The 18,698-nt window shown below is 41.6% G+C and overlaps 1 protein-coding gene across 2 annotated transcripts in view; it reads right to left on the bottom strand.

Moving 5' to 3' along the window:
• CARMIL1 (capping protein regulator and myosin 1 linker 1) overlaps positions 1–18,415 on the bottom strand; it is a 477,665-nt gene extending 459,250 nt beyond the window's left edge. For both annotated transcript variants that reach the window (XM_082259259.1, XM_082259260.1), the window contains exons 1-2: positions 18,112–18,415; positions 10,682–10,779 (exon numbers count right to left, since the gene is read on the bottom strand). In XM_082259259.1, the coding sequence (XP_082115385.1) occupies positions 10,682–10,779; positions 18,112–18,151 (138 nt within the window). In that variant the 5' untranslated portion in view covers positions 18,152–18,415. The remainder of the gene's footprint in view (positions 1–10,681; positions 10,780–18,111) is intronic.
• Positions 18,416–18,698: the final 283 nt, after the last annotated feature.

The raw sequence follows: 18,698 nt of genomic DNA, 5'->3' as shown, positions 1-18,698 counted from the left end.
CGTTTACTGACGGGACCTGATCCCTCCTCCAGACCCCTGTATATCACCCGTTGGGAGCGCGACTTGGGTCTCTCTTTTTCGGACCACCAGGTTGATCGTATTTTCTTTTTTACCTACAAAACTTCCACCTGTTCTAAGTATCAGGAGGCGGGGTATAAGTTTTTGACCAGGTGGTACTACACCCCGGTCCGATTGAGCAAAATGTTCCCTTCCTGCTCTGACCTTTGTTGGAGATGTGGGGAGGAGGTTGGCTCCCTTCTCCAAATCTTTTGGGCTTGCAGCCGTCTGCAGCCCTTCTGGGCAGAGGTACTACGCATCGCGCAAAAGTTTACGGACCATGCTCTCACTCTGTGTCCTGCCCTTTTTCTCCTTCACCACAACGAATTCCCGCGAGCTTCCTACAGGAAATCAATCCTGCCGTTCCTTTTCACAGCGGCCAAGAGCTGTATCCCTCTTCTCTGGAAACAGTCGCAGCCTCCTACAGTGGCTATGTGGCTGCGGAAGGTGGCCAGCATCAACGAAATGGAAGATCTTGTGGCTGCCGAGCGGGGCACTAGGGAGGGGTTTCTCAAAAGATGGTATTACTGGCATGAGTTCAGTTTTTCCGCAGAATACAGAGATTTGGTGGCCTAGTGCGGCTTCTGCGGCCCGGGTGGCTATCTCTTTCCCCCTTCCCCCCCCCCCCCCCCCCATTCCCTCCTCGCCTCTTTCCTTCCTTCCCTCCCCCCCCTTTTTTTTTTTTTGTTCGTTACCCACTCCCCTTTTTTTTTTTCCTTTTTTTTTTTTGTTTTTCTTCTTCCTCTCTCTTGATGGTGGGCTCCTTCCCCACCTCTACACAAAAGATGTGAAGGGGAAATGGCGGGGGCTGACGTTCATTATCTGTTTCTCTGGTTTTTATCACTCCCCATGGGCATACATATATGGGTTCATACTAGCTGACTGGGGGGAGGGGCTTGGTCGGCCCGGAGGGGGTCTCTCCCTCTCACCACTCCGGCCATGTGAAAGATGCCGGATGGGGGCAGGATCTCTCCGGGGGTCGGACTTCCCCTAGCAGTTCTCTCTGACATTATGGGTAATGCATTTTATATTATGGTATGATTTTGTATATGGACTGAGACCATTGGTTTCTTTTTTTTTTTTTTTTTGCCTATTCTGTATGCCTTGTTATTTCCTTTTCCTAATAAACACTGAATTAAAAAAAAAAAAAAAAAAGTGTAAAATAGTTGGGCTACCTTAAAGTGGTAAAACCTCACATATACCCAGTGAAGTGAACAGCTTCAGATGATACATAGAGATGAAACAAATCTCCCTACAGAAGTTTAATTTGTGTATCTGTGGTCTTCAGCTTTCTTTACTGTTTAGAAAGTGATCATCATGTTCAAAATGTTTTCTTCCTGTTCCAGTACTGGATAAGGAGTCTTAGCATACACTGTGTGTGAGCTGATTGGAGGAAAGGCACACCCCCCCCCCCCCCCCCCACATGTGCACATGGAAGGAAGAAACCTGCAGAGCTGTGCTGTAAATAGACAAACTCTCTGCTAATCTATTTCCATGCACCCACCCGACACAAATTTCAAGCTTCTTTTATCCCGTGTCAGAGAACTTATCATGCTGATAACAGAGGAGCAGAAAGACACAGGACTTGAGAGAGACAAAAACTACAGATATATTTGCCCAGGTCAGATTCCATTAATGGGGTTTGCATCCACTTTAAACCTTGTGCCAAATATCAATCTGTACAAAAATAATAGTCATAGTTTGGATGCTGCTGCTATTTCCATTGTGTGACCACAACCTACTTAAAAAAATAAATTAGGGTCATAAACGGCACTACGTCACTTCCGCTTGGTGGAACACACGCTGGCTCTGGTGGACATCGGAGCGTTGGAGCAGCGGCATCCAGCAGATTTTTGATGGCAGATTATTCTGAGTGCCAGGTAAGTGTATATATTATTTTATGGGGATGTTTTAACAAACATTGTGCAATGAGATTTCTTTGGTTGCTGTTCTAGGTGTGTAGAACAATACAGAGTTGTGGATGGCGATTTACCTGGACAGTGTGACCAGAGACATGAAGTGCAGTTTGACCTACCTCAGTGTACACTTGTGAGGTCAACAACATGCGGGGAGTTCAGTCCTAGAAGGACTAAGTACAGTCACTTTATGTCCAAGAAGTGGAGCAGGTTTATTTGAAGCACTTTAAAGTTCTAAACAAGCAGGGCCCTCTGATTCCTCCAGTATTGTAACTGTACTGTCTACTCATGTTGTAAAGCGCCGCGCAAACTGTTGGCGCTATATAAATCCTGTATAATAATAATAATAATAATATATACACAAAAATGTTGTGCTCTTGCAACTTCTTGCCAGGATCTACATGTATTTTTTTTACTTGCAGAAAATATGGCAAGCTTGAAAAAAAAAACAAAACGAATGCAGCCACCTCACCCAAGGATGGGTGAACTACAATATACAAGATATACTTTAACACGGGGCAGCTGTCACAGGCCTATGTTCAGTAACGCAAATAGAGATTAAATACCATATAAATGAAAGCTTGTAAAAGGAGGAAGTAGACATCCACTTTTAGTAAGGAGTATCAAATTCAGTAAGTCTCCAATGATGCTTAACAATTGGAGCCTAGTGCACAAAGAAACTGCATCAGAAGCCAGAGACAAAATGATGTGCACAGTCCCCAGAGAGTCCGATTTCATCTAAAGCTGCATAGAAGAGAAAAAAAAAAGCTAGATTTACATTGTTGTGCTGCAGATACACATTACGACAACATGCAAAAGTATAGGTAATGTGGGTCGGTGCGCCTTGGTGCCAATCATTCTTGCTGTCACAAACAAGAATGCGGTGACAAATGATCCGCAGTCTTAACTCCCGCATAGAAGTCTCCACAAGCCAAGATGGGTGAGACTGGGAAGACAGTGTAATATCGGCATGTGACATCATCAATAACCCTGGGCGCAGACACACCCCTCCCGTTCCAGGCATCCAGTGGCATTCCCTGGTCCTGCTAATCTGGGTTGGGTAACTGATACGTTTTTAATGGGCATTAAAAAGGAGGTTGTGGCTTGATCACTTAACATCATTGGGCAAGCTTATGAAGATTATTATTTTCCATGATGAAGGATCCAGTATGTTAATGAGCTATTTTTGACCTATTATATGGGGGGGGGGTCACATACATTCTGGTAAGCCTTGCATGAGATTGAGAGGTGTCCCCTTGGCTATTTTGGAGTTTCAACTTTCATTACGGCATATGGACTACATTTTCACTACATGTATTGGCCACTCATCTGGATATTTTATGGACATTTTTTCCTTTTTGCTACATTTAAAAGGGGAGCTTCCGCCTCCCACCAAAAAAGTAAAAGTCAGCAGCTACAAATAGTGTAGCTGCTGACTTATGCTATTAGGGCACTTACCTGTCCAGGGAACCCACGGTGTCCTCACAGAGCCGATTCTTGAAATCGGCAATCGGGTGCTGGCGCCGCCGTTTTGGGTAAGGGAAACCGGCAGTGAAGCCTTGTGGCTTTACAGCCTGTTTCCCAATTTGCTTTCTCGAATCGCGCAGCGCTTTTTTCAATGAGCAGACTGCAGGGTGAATATCTCCTAAAGCGGTGCACGTTTAGGAGATATTTGTTTTACCTACAGGTAAGCCTTATTATAAGCTTACCTGTAGGTAAAAAAAAAAATCACAAAGCGGGCTTTACTAATACTTTAATTGTAACCCAATGAACCTTGCCAATGCATGTGTACTGTGGTGCACCACAACACTCAGTAACATTATCGCGCATTGCAAAGTGCTGGAAAGAAAAGAAAGAAAAGAAAAGGAAAAAAGAAAAAGAAAAAAAAAAAATTTAGAAATGAATTAAATAGTTTAGGCGCGCTTTATGCAACGCACATTAAAAGTAGGGATCAACCTATTATCGGCAAAGCCGATATATCGGGGGCCGATATGCACTTTCCCCGATATATCGGAATCGGACCCTGTGGTTACCGATATTTCGGGAAAGTGCTTGCACCGGAATGATGCCTGCAGCTAGAGACATCACCCCAGTACCGGCGTCCATAGCCGACGGTCGGCTGTCTTGTAATGACAACTGATGCAGCTGAGAAGGCGCTCTGGCTGCCATTACAAGGAGCAGGAGGGGACGTCCCCCCACCCTCCCGCTGCCTTCCGCGGCTCGCCCAGGTCTCCTGTCCCACCGGGAGACCCGGGCAACCAGCCTGCAAGGCCGACGAAGAGAAGACCCCATCAAAGCTGCATTCGGCTCTGATCGGGTCTCCATGTAAAAACCCGGAAGTGATGTCATGACATCACTTCCGGGTACTCTGCGCCAAATTAAAAAAAAGTACAGTTTTCAAAAACTTGGCGATTTGAATGCTTTAAGTGCAGAGGAGGGGTTTGGGGTCTTTTAGATCCCCAGATCCCTTCACAAGAGTACCTGTAAAAAAAAAATAAAAATAATTTTTTTAATGTACGAAAATATCGGTCAATATTGATATGCGATGACCAAGTTATTGGGATCGGTAATAAAAAAACGATTTTGGTCGATCACTAAATTAAAAGGCTCCACAACTGTGTGAACCCAGCATTAGCAACACCACAAAGTGCAATTTCAATCTGACATAGACACCTACCATACCCCAACAATTTTTATAATCTCAGCATCATAGATGTACTGCATATTTTCCAGGTCTCTACAGGGAAAGTGGATGAAATGGTTACTATTTTTCCTATTCAGCGGCTCCTCTTCAAATAGCAAAACCCTACTTTTTAACCAGTCCAAAGTTTGTCCTATAAAATGTCAAAAATTCAACTAATTTATTAGAATGCAATAGAATTTAGCACTGTAAAGTATAAAAAAGAAAAAAAGGGTGGGGGGGATAAAAACATTAGCTAGCTAACAATCTGTGACTAAGAATGACTAACTTCCTGTAAAAAGAAACTTTCACTGTGCTTTCCTAGTTAGAAATGATTCATTATTAAAGTAAACATAGGCACAGGTAGTACAGAGACATTACTTCATGCTCCAGTACCACATATACACAGAAATGTCAGCAATGCTTTGCCCCAAGCTATATGCAAAACATCAAGCAGCAGTTCCTACAATTCCGCAATGGAATGAACCTTCATATACAAAACAGGAGAACTACTAGGAAAGCATCAGAAACGCCAGGCTGGGAACAAATGTAACACACAAACAAGTCCTTATTTCATACTTTGTAATTACATTTTATTTCCTTCTATACATACACATTACTATGCAAAAGGCAGCTCTTCTGCAGATGCATAAACAAATGGACAAGGTTGAGGGCAAAAAATACAGTAACTTGCTGTGGAAACGAAACATATGAAATGTACACTAGATTACCAAAAGTATTGGGACACCTGCCTTTACATGCACATGAGCTTTAATGGCATCCCAATCTAATCCATAGGGTTCAGCATGGAGTTGGCCCACCCTTTGCAGCTATAACAGCTTTAACTCTTCCGGGAATGCTGTCCGCAATGTTTAGTAGTGTGTCTATGGGAAGGTTTGACCATTCTTCCAGAAGCTCATTTGTGAGGTCAGGCACGGATGTTGGACAAAAAGGCCTGGGCACACAGTCTTGGTTCGAATTCACCCCAAAGGTGTTCTATTAGGTTGAGGTGCAGGCCAGTAAAGTTCCTCCACCCCAAACTCTCTCATCCATGTCTTTATGGACCTTGTTTATGGACTGTCTGGTGCGCAGTCCTGTTGGAACAGGAAGTGGCCATCCCCAAACCAAAGTCTGGAGCATGAAATTGTCCAAAAGGTCTTGGTATTCTGATGCCTTAGGAGTTCCCTTCACTGGAACTAAGGGGCCAAGCTGAAAAACAACCCCACACCATAAACCCCTTCCACCAAATCATTTGGACCAGTGCACAAAGCAAATTTCCATAAAGACAAGGATGAGCAACTTGACTGGCCTGCAAAGAGTCCGGACCTCAACCCAATAGAACACCTTTGAAATTTATCCTCTCGTCCAACATCAATGCCTGACCTCCCAAATGTGCTTCTGGAAAAATGGTCAAATATTCCCATAAGCACACTCCTAAACCTTGTGAACAGCCTTCCCAGAAGAGTTACATCTGTTATAGCTGCAAAGGGTGGGCCAACTCAATATTGAATCCTACGGTCTAAGACTTCGATGCCAAAAAAATTCATGTGATCATAAAGGCAGGCATTCCAATACTTTGGATAACAGTGTATTTCAAGCTTGCACCCCTTAAATATTAGAAGATGTCCAGCACCACTATCAGCTCAGAACTGGCAGAAACCAAATGGGACAGTGCTGCACCCATCTACAGTCCAAAGAGGTTTTATCAGAAGTGGTCTTTATAGAAGAATTGCAACTAAAAGCAATTCCTCCAATGTGGAAATAGAGACAAACAACTCACATACATGCAAATACACAAGGACTGGTACGCAGTAAAATAGCAGATGCTCAGAACTAAAAGGGTCAAAAATGTAAAGCTTTGATTCAAAAAAAAAAAAAAAGTGACTAACTGGCAAAGGGCTAAAGAATAGTTTATAGAGGAATGTCAACAGGCAACGGCGATGCACAGTGTAGCTTCTCCAAAGGCTGAGGCTGCATTTTCACGAATGGTGTTTAAATTCCATCGGATTCCATTGCCAAGAACTGCAGTCATATACCTAACCATCGTGCAATACAATATTATATATATATATATATATATATATATATATATATATATATATATATATATATATATATATATATATATATATATATATATATATATATTATAATATAAATAAAACCCACACACAAGACATACATACTAACCTATTTGGCTCTAACATAAGTCTGATGCTGCAGCTGTTCCCCGCTGGCTCTAAGACTGAAAACCAAGTGATTATATGACCTCGGATTGCTTAGTTCTCGGGCTCCACTGAGTAGAGAGCAATGACTACCAGTCACCGCCTCTCTGCTCTGCTCCTCCAGTGCTCACTGGCATGCCAAGCTGAGGAGAGGTAGGGAGCAGCTGGTTCAGACTCTCAGCAGCATGCTGTGAGACTGAGCTAATTGCCCCTCAGGCATCTGGGTGGATCCCAAGATTATTGTAGAGATCCCTGCAGAGCCTGGACCGGTCACACAACAAATTTACAGTATATGGCCAAACACATGTGGACACCCCTCCAATTTATTAGGTCAAGGTTTTTCCTGTAAAGAGTAGACATAGTGTATTTCATTTGTTGCATTTATTGAATTTTATAATCTTTGATTAATGAAATAGAACAATCCTCACTTTGCAATTTTTCCAATGCCCATGCCCACAGTACCGTACAAGTTTGTACACACAAAACTAAAAACACCTACAAAGACTGATTAGCATGACTGCGTCACCAATGAGTGAGCATCTTAGTCTAAGTGGTAGATACCTTGAATATTGCCAAAACAAAGATAGCACCAACCTTGAGGGAAGATGGAAGATGAAAGGTTATCAAGATTAGATAATAAGCCGTTTAACGTTAAAATTATTAGAAATACATTTCCAATGTAATTATATATTTGATACTTGATCAATTTTAAAGGATCAGAATATAAAATCAAAAGGAAGTGCAATCCTTTTGTTTTAGATTGTTTAGGGACACCATGTGGGTTTGCTTAGCCTTCAAATTGCTCAGTGTACCACTAATATAGCCAAGAAGGTCTAAAACAGTAGACAAACTAAATATTTGCACATTTCAGATGCCATGGTTTATGTTTTTATATTCCTTCAACGTCATGCAGTTGATAACCTCTCATGAACTGTACAAAAGAAAAAAAACCTTGGTCTAAAAATGGCCCAATCAGCTTGATGGCACACTTTCAGGAGGTTCATCGTATGAAAATGTGATGACACAAATAGTTATTACCGCAGTCAGGAGAGCACAATTAGATTACCCATTGGCGATTATTTTTATAACAAACCCTTAACAACTCAAACAAGGAAAACCTTTTAAGTTGTGCTAATACTTTTAGCCTCTGGCTTATTATTTACCAAGAACCACTGCAACACCTCTTCCCTTCCCCAAAAGATTTTTACTAAGATGCATGGCTGGTAAAATTAGAAGCCTAACTGGAATGTAGAGCTCAGCAGGTAGGACAAAATAGTGTTAAAGTTCAACTTCTACACTGCAGTACCACCAAAGAGTGGCTTATCTAATATACAATGCAAGGAATAATGTACACAAACCAATAGCAAACAGAAGGCAATTTACTGGCGTTTGAATAGTACAACATGGGTACTGGTTGATTTTTTTTATTTATTTTTTTTAAATCAGGAACTTTTCAATAAAAGGGAAAAACAAAAAAAATACTGCGCTTGTGTCAACAATCAACAAACAGAAAGCTGCAATCAGATCTGTGAGAAATTTGGCACAATAAAAACGGGTAAATAAAGTGTTATGCCCCTATTTTGTGCGCTACTAAGAAGTATGGTAATGAAACGCATAGGACAAAGCTACTTCTAGATTGTAAGCTCTAACGAGCAGGGCCCTGTAGTTCCTCCCGTTTTGAACTGTATTGTAACTGTATTGTCTTCCCTCACATTGTAAAGTGCTGCGCAAACTGTTGGCGCTATATAAATCATGTATAATAATAAAAATAAATACTTGTCTACGTCATCACGCTACCCGGAAGTGAAGGCGGATGGCATTTTCCTATCTGGATGTTTACTGATACATATGCATTTTCATCCAACTATCTGAGGGTTATTCTTTTTATTAAAGATTCGTTTTAAAGGCTTTACACTATAGTGTTTTTATTCACTTAAAATCACACACGTGGGAGTCTATACGATCCTTGCTGCGGTTCGTTTAGTAAGAGAAGTCCCCAAAGAGTGTTTGATCTTCCTGTCAAGGGGGTCCTCACTTTCTGGTAAGAGCATATCTTATCTATTTTGTGCTGGTCAACCCCTGTGGTGGAGGGAGTGTGATTCTTTTAATCTCTGATCCTTGGTTACAAGACTTACTACTTCTTTTCACCACCATTTATGGGACTGATTGAATTTTTGGACTTGATTCAAATTTGAGCACTTTTCATAAATAATACACATTGGTTTTCACCTATGATAGCCCAACACTTTATTTACCCAGGTCATTTTTTTAACCAGAAAAAAAAAAGGGGGGGGGTGGAAGAAGGAGAACAAACAAAGCACTTCACTCAGTACATGTATTAAGAACATACTTAAAGGAGTGTGTAAAGCAATTGTACATAGGGTATGATTCATACATAGTGCAGTACACTAAGGAAATAGAATATGCAATAAACGACACAACTCTACCACGAACACTTTAGAGTAGACAATCCTTTATTGGAGGGACAACACCATTGTGACTTTAACCAATCACCCACTTTGCTTGTCTTTCACCAACTGCTACCCTGGCTTCAGCCATTTAATGGTTAATGTTATCTTAGCTGGTTTCCTCTGCGCCCTAAAGCGGGAGAAAATATGATGAACCATTAAGTCCAACCACAAGGACAATAATATTTTTTGGAACTTCCTAGGGCACCCCCTATGTTTGTAAGTTAACTCTTTTCTTCGTAATGTGAAATTAAGAATTTCACACCATTTGTTGCCTGTTGGAGGTGTGGTTGAGATCCACTTCTGTAATATGAGTTTGCAAGGCAAGTATAGTGATCTTGTCCACATGGTGTGCATTTCGCCCGGAAGTAAATTGTCTGGGATAATTCCAAGGAGTGCGAATTTGGGACCTAATACCACCCTACTTAAACAGAGGGAATTAAGAGTCTTGAATATATTTTCCCAGTATCGATGAAGTTTGGGGCAACACCACAACATGATGATAAAGGGACCCAGTGGCTGAGGTACATCTATGACACATAGGTGATATTGCCCTTCTCAAAGAGTGAAGCTTCTGTGAAGTGTAATGTACTCTATGGGTTTTGATTGAAGACTGTGATCACTACACTTTGTAACAATTGACTAGATAAGCTTATCTGATTATTTCTTTTTTTTATAAATTTGTTTATTGAAGAAACAAAGAAGGCATATCACAAATCAAACAGAGAAATGCAACAGTGCCATACAAAAATTTAAAAATATGCAAGTCTACATGCTGACAAGAGACTGGGATGACAACATGGATATCATAATGTACCGTCCTGGAGAGAGGTACTCCTCTGAGATCACGCCATGGAGAGATACATAGTGCAAAGTAAAGGATAATGGATTATTGACCGCGGTAATGCGTTCCCCGGCACCCTTTCGGCATCTATCACCCGGCCGGTAGCAGATGCGCAGGGGAAGGCACCCTTATCTGATTATTTCTAATTCTATATTTTTGTAGGTACTGTATATGAATACAATGCAATGCTAGGGGAACTTACTTTAGGGATCATTTGATTCTAAAATCTTTCAGTTATGGCCAGATTCTGACTGAATCACCCCCAGGACCTCTCTATTTATATCTTTGAACATCAGTTTGTATGCCAGTTTACCTACCCCAGCAATTTTTGACAAAGACTTGGATTTCAAAGTCTCAATTCGATTTAAATTACTAATGGGGAAATTTGTGGACTGACCACCTACTGCATTAAAAAGTTTACATTTTTGTCTCGCGCTATAAAATGTGTGGAAACACATTTGTCAATAAATAATTTAATAGTATTTACATACCAGCACTTTGTTCTCAAACTTGTCTCCTTTGACTTCTAGTTTCACCTTCTTCCGCACAGCAATCTTAATTTTCCTTCCGATAACATCCCTTATGCTTTCTGAAATTGAATGACAACAAATCACTGAATACAGAAATCTCAGAATTATTTTATGAACAGTGAACAGCTTTTTCGGAGGAGTCTCTATAGTATTTTGAGGGGCACAATAGGAATACTTATAGAAGTCTAACATTTACATTTTAGGAGGTAATTTTTACAGTCATATTAAAATGTTTTATTACAGGGCAGATGCAATGCGGCACATCTTAGATGTGTGATCCAAATTAGGAGTAAATAAAAAAAAATAGTAAATGCTTACAGAATATTAAAAAATCAAAAAAAAAAAATACATGGAAAGGTTTAAAGCCAGGGATGTATAACCTTAAAGACACTCATGTTTCATTGCCTAATGCCTCGTACACACGCATCGATTATTGGCCGGGAATTTTCGACCAACGTCCGATCAGCCGATTTTCGGCTTGTTAGTATGATGCTTTCGACAACCGACCCCGACTTTTCGGCCGAATAAAATCTGGTGTGCAGGCTATAAAATTTTTGTTGGCCGTCAACACAACGGCCGATTTTCCGTCAGTCAGTACAGATTTCGGCAGACAAAAATCTGATGAGCAAGACTGGGCATGCTCAGAGAAGAAAAACACACGGAAAGTAAACCAGCACATGACATCACTTCTGAAGTTGATTTTTGTTGGCCGAGAAAATTTGTGTGCTGTCTAGGCACATTCCAACCAACAAAACACAAAGTCGGACGATCAGTCGGCCGATAATCGTTGTGTGTGTATGAGGCATAAGGCAGCAGTGCTAAAGGGGGCAAAATCAAGCGTCAAAAAATGGTAAAATTGTGCGACTTCTGCCTTTATTATTTAAGCACTCATCTAGCCACTACGGGGCATCTGTGGCCAAATTCAGCAACAGAACTGTAGAGAGAAGTGGGTGCAGTATATGGTACAGGATACTTAAAGCAGAAGACATTCAGACAGCATGCTTTCTCCAATAGTAGATTCCAGCATTAGTTTTAACTAAAATAACAGCTTGACACAAAAGTGTATCATCATATTAGGAGTACCTAGGGCAGCAGGTGGTCGAAATATGGCCTTTTACACTTTTGGCCAATGGTTATCAACTTATGATATATAAAAGAGGCCTCAACTCCAGCCCGGACACGAACCGGTTATAACTGCATGCGTGGTGACCTTGAACATGTTTGAACCTGCATGACAAGCAACAACACTTTATGACGTTCAGTTGATTGTGAGCCCCCATTTAGTTTGGTTGTGTTTTCTGTAGTGTGCCGAAAAAATGCTAAGTTTGGTTGGAAAACACGGTCATCACCAAGAATGAAAAAAGCTTGTCAAAGCAAGTCAAAATTCAAAGCCATGCTCATTGTTTTTTTTTCCAATATCATTACAACATGGAGGCAGCCTGTACAAAGTTGTTGTACAGAATGCCTTCAAAAAAATGTAATCTACGGCTTGTGTGAAGAAAGAAAGAAGTCACATTTTTGTAAGTTTTCATTTCAGTTTTTATTTCATTGCAGCAACTCAAAATGGTATTCATTAGTTTGTATGGCCCCCACATGCTTGTACGCATGCTTGACAACATCGGGGCATGCGCCTAATGAGACGACGGATGGTGTCCTGGGGTATTTCCTCCCAGATCTGGACCATGGCATCACACAGCCCCTGAACAGACTGAGGTGCAACCTGGCGGCGCCTGATGGGCTGAAACATAATGTCCCAGAGATATTCTATTGGATTTAGGTCAGGCGAGCATGGGGACCATTCACTGGCATAAATTCCTTCATCCTTTCAGGAACTGGCTGCATACTCTTGCCACATGAGTCAGGGCATTGTAGTGCACCAGGAGGAACTTAGGACCCACCGCACCAGCATAGGATCTGACAATCGGCAAAGGAGTTCATCCCCGATACCTAATGGCAGTCAGGGTGCCATTGTCTAGCCTGTAAAGGTCTGTGCGTTCCTCCATGGATACGCCTTCCCAGACCATCACTGACCCACCACCAAAACGGTCATGCTGAACGATGTTACATGCTCCTCAAGACCCTTTCAGGTCTGTCACAGGATGAACCTGCTCTCATCAGTGAAAAGCACAGGGCGCCAGTGGCGGACCTGCCAATTCTGGGTTTTCAATGGCAAATGCCAATCGAGCTCCACAGTGCTGGGCAGTGAGCACAGGGCACACTAAAGGATGTCGGGCCCTCAGGCCACCCTCATGAAGTCTGTTTCTGATTGCTTGATCAGAGACATTAACACTAGTGGCCTACTAGATGTCATTTTGTAGGGCTCTGGCAGTGCTCATCTGGTTCCTTCTTGCACAAAGGAGCAGATACCGGTCCTTCTGATGGGTTAAGGGCTTTTTATGGCCCTATGCAGCAATCCTGTTCCTGTTCCTCCTCCTGGAATGTCCTCCATGCTCTTGAGACTATGCTGGGAGACACAGCATACATTCCGGCAATGGCATGTATTGATGTGCCATTGTGGAGGAGTTGAACGGCTCCCCTGTACACCTGGATAGGAGGGGGTGGCGGGGGCAACTTTGTACAGTTCTAAAAGCTGGCTCATCTGTTCGTAAACACATACAGTAGTAAACCCGGAGTTCGCAGAACTAAACATTATATTGTAACAATTGCTAGAAGATATTAATTTTTGTGCAGAAGATACCTTGTATCTTTCTTCTGCCTTATGCCACGTACACAGGATCAGATAATCGGATGACTTATCGTTCACATTTTGTTGCACGATACCAAATATTGAATTCAACATTGCTAAAAGCATTCTACTAAATATAGGATTTTTTCCGTAGGATTCTGGAAAAGCTTGCTGTATGCGTGGCTATGTAGCTACATGGTTTACGTTCTCCCATCTCCTTCCAGGTTATTTTCGGGTTTCCAATCATGCGTGGTCTTGGTCTATCATTTTTTTTAGTAGACGCATACTGTATTGAATAAACGATTGTCATTCAGTAAGCTATTATACAAGACAAGTTTTTGTGTTTGTCACTTCGGATATTGTTGCTTGAACTGTAGTGATGGGCTGTCGAAAGCTGTGTACCAACGATCAGATTATCGTGCGATCAATCCAAAATCAATTTTTATTATCCGATTATCTGATATTGTATGTATGCGGCATTAGGCTTGGTTCGCACTTCTGCGTGTGGCTGTGGGAATTGCAGCAATTACCGTACCCGCAACCACCCGCAGTGAAAACGCACTGCTCTGCGGAAACGCGCGGAGCTACCATTCGTTCTGAATGGCACCCCCACGCATGGAAAAAAAAATAATAAATATCGCACTGCGTGCGCAGGTACTACAAGGAAATTGCATGCTCAACAAGAGTCACCGCATGTTTTTGCGTGCAGAAAACCATGTTGCGTTTTGTTCTAGTTTAATCAAAGCACCGCATTTTGTGTGTGGCTGCGATTTAAATATATTCCTGCACCCACACACAGGGGAACCTATCCTAAGGGCAAGGGTCTTCAAACTATGGCCCTCCAGTTGTTCAAGAACTACAACTCCCATTATGCCTAGTCATGTCAGAGTTTTACAATGCCTCATGGGATATGTAGCTTTGCAACAGCTGGAGGGCCGTAGTTTGAGGATCCATGCCTTAGGGTTTGTTTATACCAGATGCAGTCGACTGTGTTTTAAAAACGCAATACAAAACGACTATGCAATAAAAATTAAATGTACTTCAATGAGTCTAGTTTATACCATTGTGCTTTCAGCTGTGCTTCACTAAAGGTGGAACTAGTGAAAAATGTAAAATGGGCAACCAGGCAGGAATTTGAATGCAGGAGAGACATGCTTTGTCTCTCCTGGATTAAAGTTACTTACCTGCCTGTCCGCCCTTATACATTGAGCAGTGCATGCGCAGCTCACTGTTGAAATTCAGCAATATTGAATAGGACTGAACTCCAGTGCATGTGCAGGAGGGACATCATCCCTGCCCGGGAAAATGACAGTGGCCAGCGATCAGGACACGAAAGCCGGCCACTCAAAGATTACAGTGACCAGGCAGGGACGAGTATAGCTCTACCTAAAAAAGGTACAGCATGCTGCTTTTTTTCACATGTAAGCACACTGCAAATGCCTATAAAAACAACAAAAATGCCAATAAAGCACCAAAAACACATTACAATTGCACATGTAGAACCACACACAGAATGCAGGGATTGTGGTGTAAACATGTACACCGATAACCCTAAATGTGCAGCCCAGTGTACAATTTTAGCATGCCGGTGGTAAGCGCCAGCACAAACTAATGCCTCCTACACACGCGCCGATAATTGGCTGTGAATTTTCGGCTTGTTAGTATGATGCTTCCGACAACCGACTCCGACTTTTCAGCTGAAAAAAATCTGGTGTGCATGCTATAAAATTTTGTTGGCCGTCAACACAATGGCCGATTTTCCGTCAGTCAGTACAGATTTCGGCAGACAAAAATCTGATGAGCAAGACTGGGCATGCTCAGAGAAGAAAAAACACACGGAAAGTAAACCAGCACATGACATCACTTCTGAAGTAGATTTTTGTTGGCCGAGAAAATTCGTGTGCAGTCTAGGCACATTCCAACCAATAAAAACACCACTCTGGACAAAAGTCGGATGATCCTTCGGCCGATTATCGTTGCGTGTGTACGAGGCATTACTCCTATGCACATCCATGAAACTTGCTTCATTCTTGGCTGGCCACTGAACTTCGGACGCAGAAGACGATGGGAGCAGATGGCAATGTCAGTGACAAATGTTTTGCCGCTGGAGAAGGACACCGTGTGAGGCAAGTTTGCCATAAGGTGCAAATAGAGTGCGCATACGCGTACGTTATGGCAAGAGCCCTGGGGACCGCCATTAGGTTTTATTTCAGCTTTAAATAAGCACAAAAAAATTAACCAGTTCCATCCTTTGATTTTCAGATCATGTTTTTATGTCTAGAACATTTTCTTTTTTTTTTTTTTTTTTTTTTTACCTGTATACTACAAGTCTAAAGAAAATTTGGAAAACACTGCAGCCATTTATTTCTGCCAAGGAGCTTACATACTGATTAAGCATTCAGTTTTAGTCCCTGCCTTGAATATGTACTAAAAACAGAACAATGTAATAAAAATATACACACAACCAATATTCGCCCATATATAGATGCATGCATTTGTATGTATGTATGTATGTATGTATGTATGTATGTATGTATGTATGTATTGTTCTGCATAAAGAACATTTTTAATAAAAAATAAAATATGGATATGGTAAATCACCTCCTGGAATGGAATGATGAAGTCTGAGATGTACAACAGACATAAGATACATCTTTTGTGCCTATATAGTATATAGACACCATATGTAGACAAAGACACTACACGCAACATGCACATAGGAACACACGCCTAATCTACTATACCAGCTGATAGCGATTTGCATTCATTACATGAAATATTAATTAGCATGGGATGTCCGATGTGTGTAGCTGCTGATCATAATACACTGGATTTCCGGTGTGAGGTCAGTATATAGCTTGTTGGGAATACTGCAGAATAAACTGCACCAGGTACCACACTGGCATGCAAAAATACCTGGGCAGGTTTCTTCAATTGGTACAGAAAATTGGAATTCTTTAAAAGAAAATTAGGAAGATTCACACCCAACGACACATGGATTAAAAACATTTAGACAGGGGATGTCCAGGGGAAAAGGCATCCCATCATTTAATTGAATTGACAGATCTCAGATAATGTCATGAGTAAACAACCAAGTGTCCTCACATCACAACTTGTGTACATGCTGAGCATCTATTTGTGTCTACCTTCCCTGATCAACTGGAAAAATGTGCTCACATATTTACAAAAGAATATAGGTTTTTATATATTTTTTTTTAATTATTATTTTTGCATGTATACATTTAAATATAAATGTTTTATTAATATTACTATGCAGGATTTATTCATCACCAGCAGTTTGACTATCATCATCCACTACATGATTGAACATAGTATATTACAGTCATCTCTCCAATACAGATAGCTCTCTATATCTCCTACAGGGAGATGCCAGGCATTGCATTGATCACAAGAGTTACATATATAGAATATTTCATGCTAATGTGTTACTACTAAAGCAATGCTGTGAAGAATAAAAAAGAAGAGACTTATTCTCCCTGGAGTTTTAATAAGATGTAAATCATAACGGGATGATAGTTTGATAAAGCACCACCTATAATAAACAATTAGTGGCCATTTAGATCTATGATGGTGCATAGAGATGCATTTTTTTTTTTTATTTTTTATTGGAGCAGTAGGCAGGTGCATTGTAATATGTTGACATGCATTTCCTTTGTGCATAACATGCATTTTGAAGGGGGGGGGGGTATGCTAGTATTTAAATCTGGCACAGATATTGACATGGTAATGCCTGTCTCAATGCATGTAATATGTGTTTCTATTGACTTGTAGGGGCCTCCCAATGCTGTGAAATGCAAAATATATGTATATATGTATGTATGTATGTATGTATGTATATATATAAAAACATTTTTTTTTATTTATATTCATTTTTTTTTTTTTTTTGCAACAATGTACTTTTTTATTTTTAAAGCGCTCAGATAGCAACAGAAACTATATTACATTACATATAATGTATATATAATATACATTGCATTAGAACGTGTACCTTAAAATGCAACAGTGTTACATAGTTAGTCTGGTTAAGAAAAGACCATCTAGATCAACCAATAAAAAAAAGGGAAAAAAAAAAAATCTAAATTTTATATTTAAAAAAAAAAAAATTAAAAATAAAAAAAATTAAAAAAAAAAGGCGTAAGATTGTCCCTGTTTTTGTAAAATCCTTATTTTCACCCTTTTTATGGCTACTACTGCTGATCTCCCTCAGCCTCTTTACTGCCACTTTCTGTACACATGCATGCACTCCTGTGATTTGTCAGGGCAGGTTTCCTGATGGTGACAAGCCTGGTCTGTGTAATGTGTAGAAATGACAACTTGGATTTGTCCATTCATGTGAAATGATAAGAATACAATTGGGAGACAGACAGGAAATGCTTGGTGAAGGACATTGATGGCAGGATCGCCAGGTTATCATGTGAATCAATGGTGCAGATGTAATAAAATCTGACTTGTGCAATGCCATCCATTGGTGTAGTTGAGCAGTCTACCATCATACACCTGCTGGTCCCTGCAGCCTGGTCAGGGGGGTGATCACCTGGGAGCAAACACTCACTATTGGATCTCATCCCAAATTATCACCACCCCCCTCCTGTCAATCACCCAGACAGGTTCGTGGCCCCGCCCACCCGTTAACCCCATGCTGTTCCATCTCCCCCACAACAGGCCGGGATTAACCCGCTCTTACCCAGCAGCTCTCTGGGGACCTCGGAGCTGTCGTCTGTCATGTTCCCCTGTGCTCAGTGATGGTGCCAGGCAGTGAGTGAGCTTCACAAGGATCAGCCGAGACCACCAACCACAACAACACCGAACTGAACGTCCGTCACTACGAGCGGGCACCGAGCCGTCCTCTAATGTCCATGGCCCCCCCGACACTCCTCCATGCCCCGCTCCCAGGTGACTCCGATAGAACAGGAAATAAATGGAGCCCGGCTGAGAAATCCCGAGCACTGACTAGTAAGGGGGAGAGGCTTAAAGGGACAGGAGTGGGGGTGGGGTGTGAATGAGAGATAGGAGGAGGGGAGGGGAGAGAGAGGGAATGAGGGAGGGAAGGAGAAAGGCTGATAACACGGCGCTCTCCTCTCCTCCACAACATTCATGGCTCCGCATTTCCAGTGTCAGCTCCTTCACAGACCCGACCTCCTCCTCCTTCATAAGTGACCCTCTCTATACCTCCGGGATGGGGACTGCTCCCTCCTCCTGACTACAATAGGGACCATCACTGACCGTCTGGATGCAGCGCCACAGTCTATGTTCCCTCCACTATCACACACC

This window comes from Pelophylax lessonae (genome assembly GCF_965119305.1).
Source record: "Pelophylax lessonae genome assembly, chromosome: 5".
NCBI classification, from domain to species: Eukaryota; Metazoa; Chordata; class Amphibia; order Anura; family Ranidae; genus Pelophylax; species Pelophylax lessonae.
Note: the sequence above shows the minus strand (reverse complement) of the source record. Positions and strands in the feature narration are given on the sequence as shown.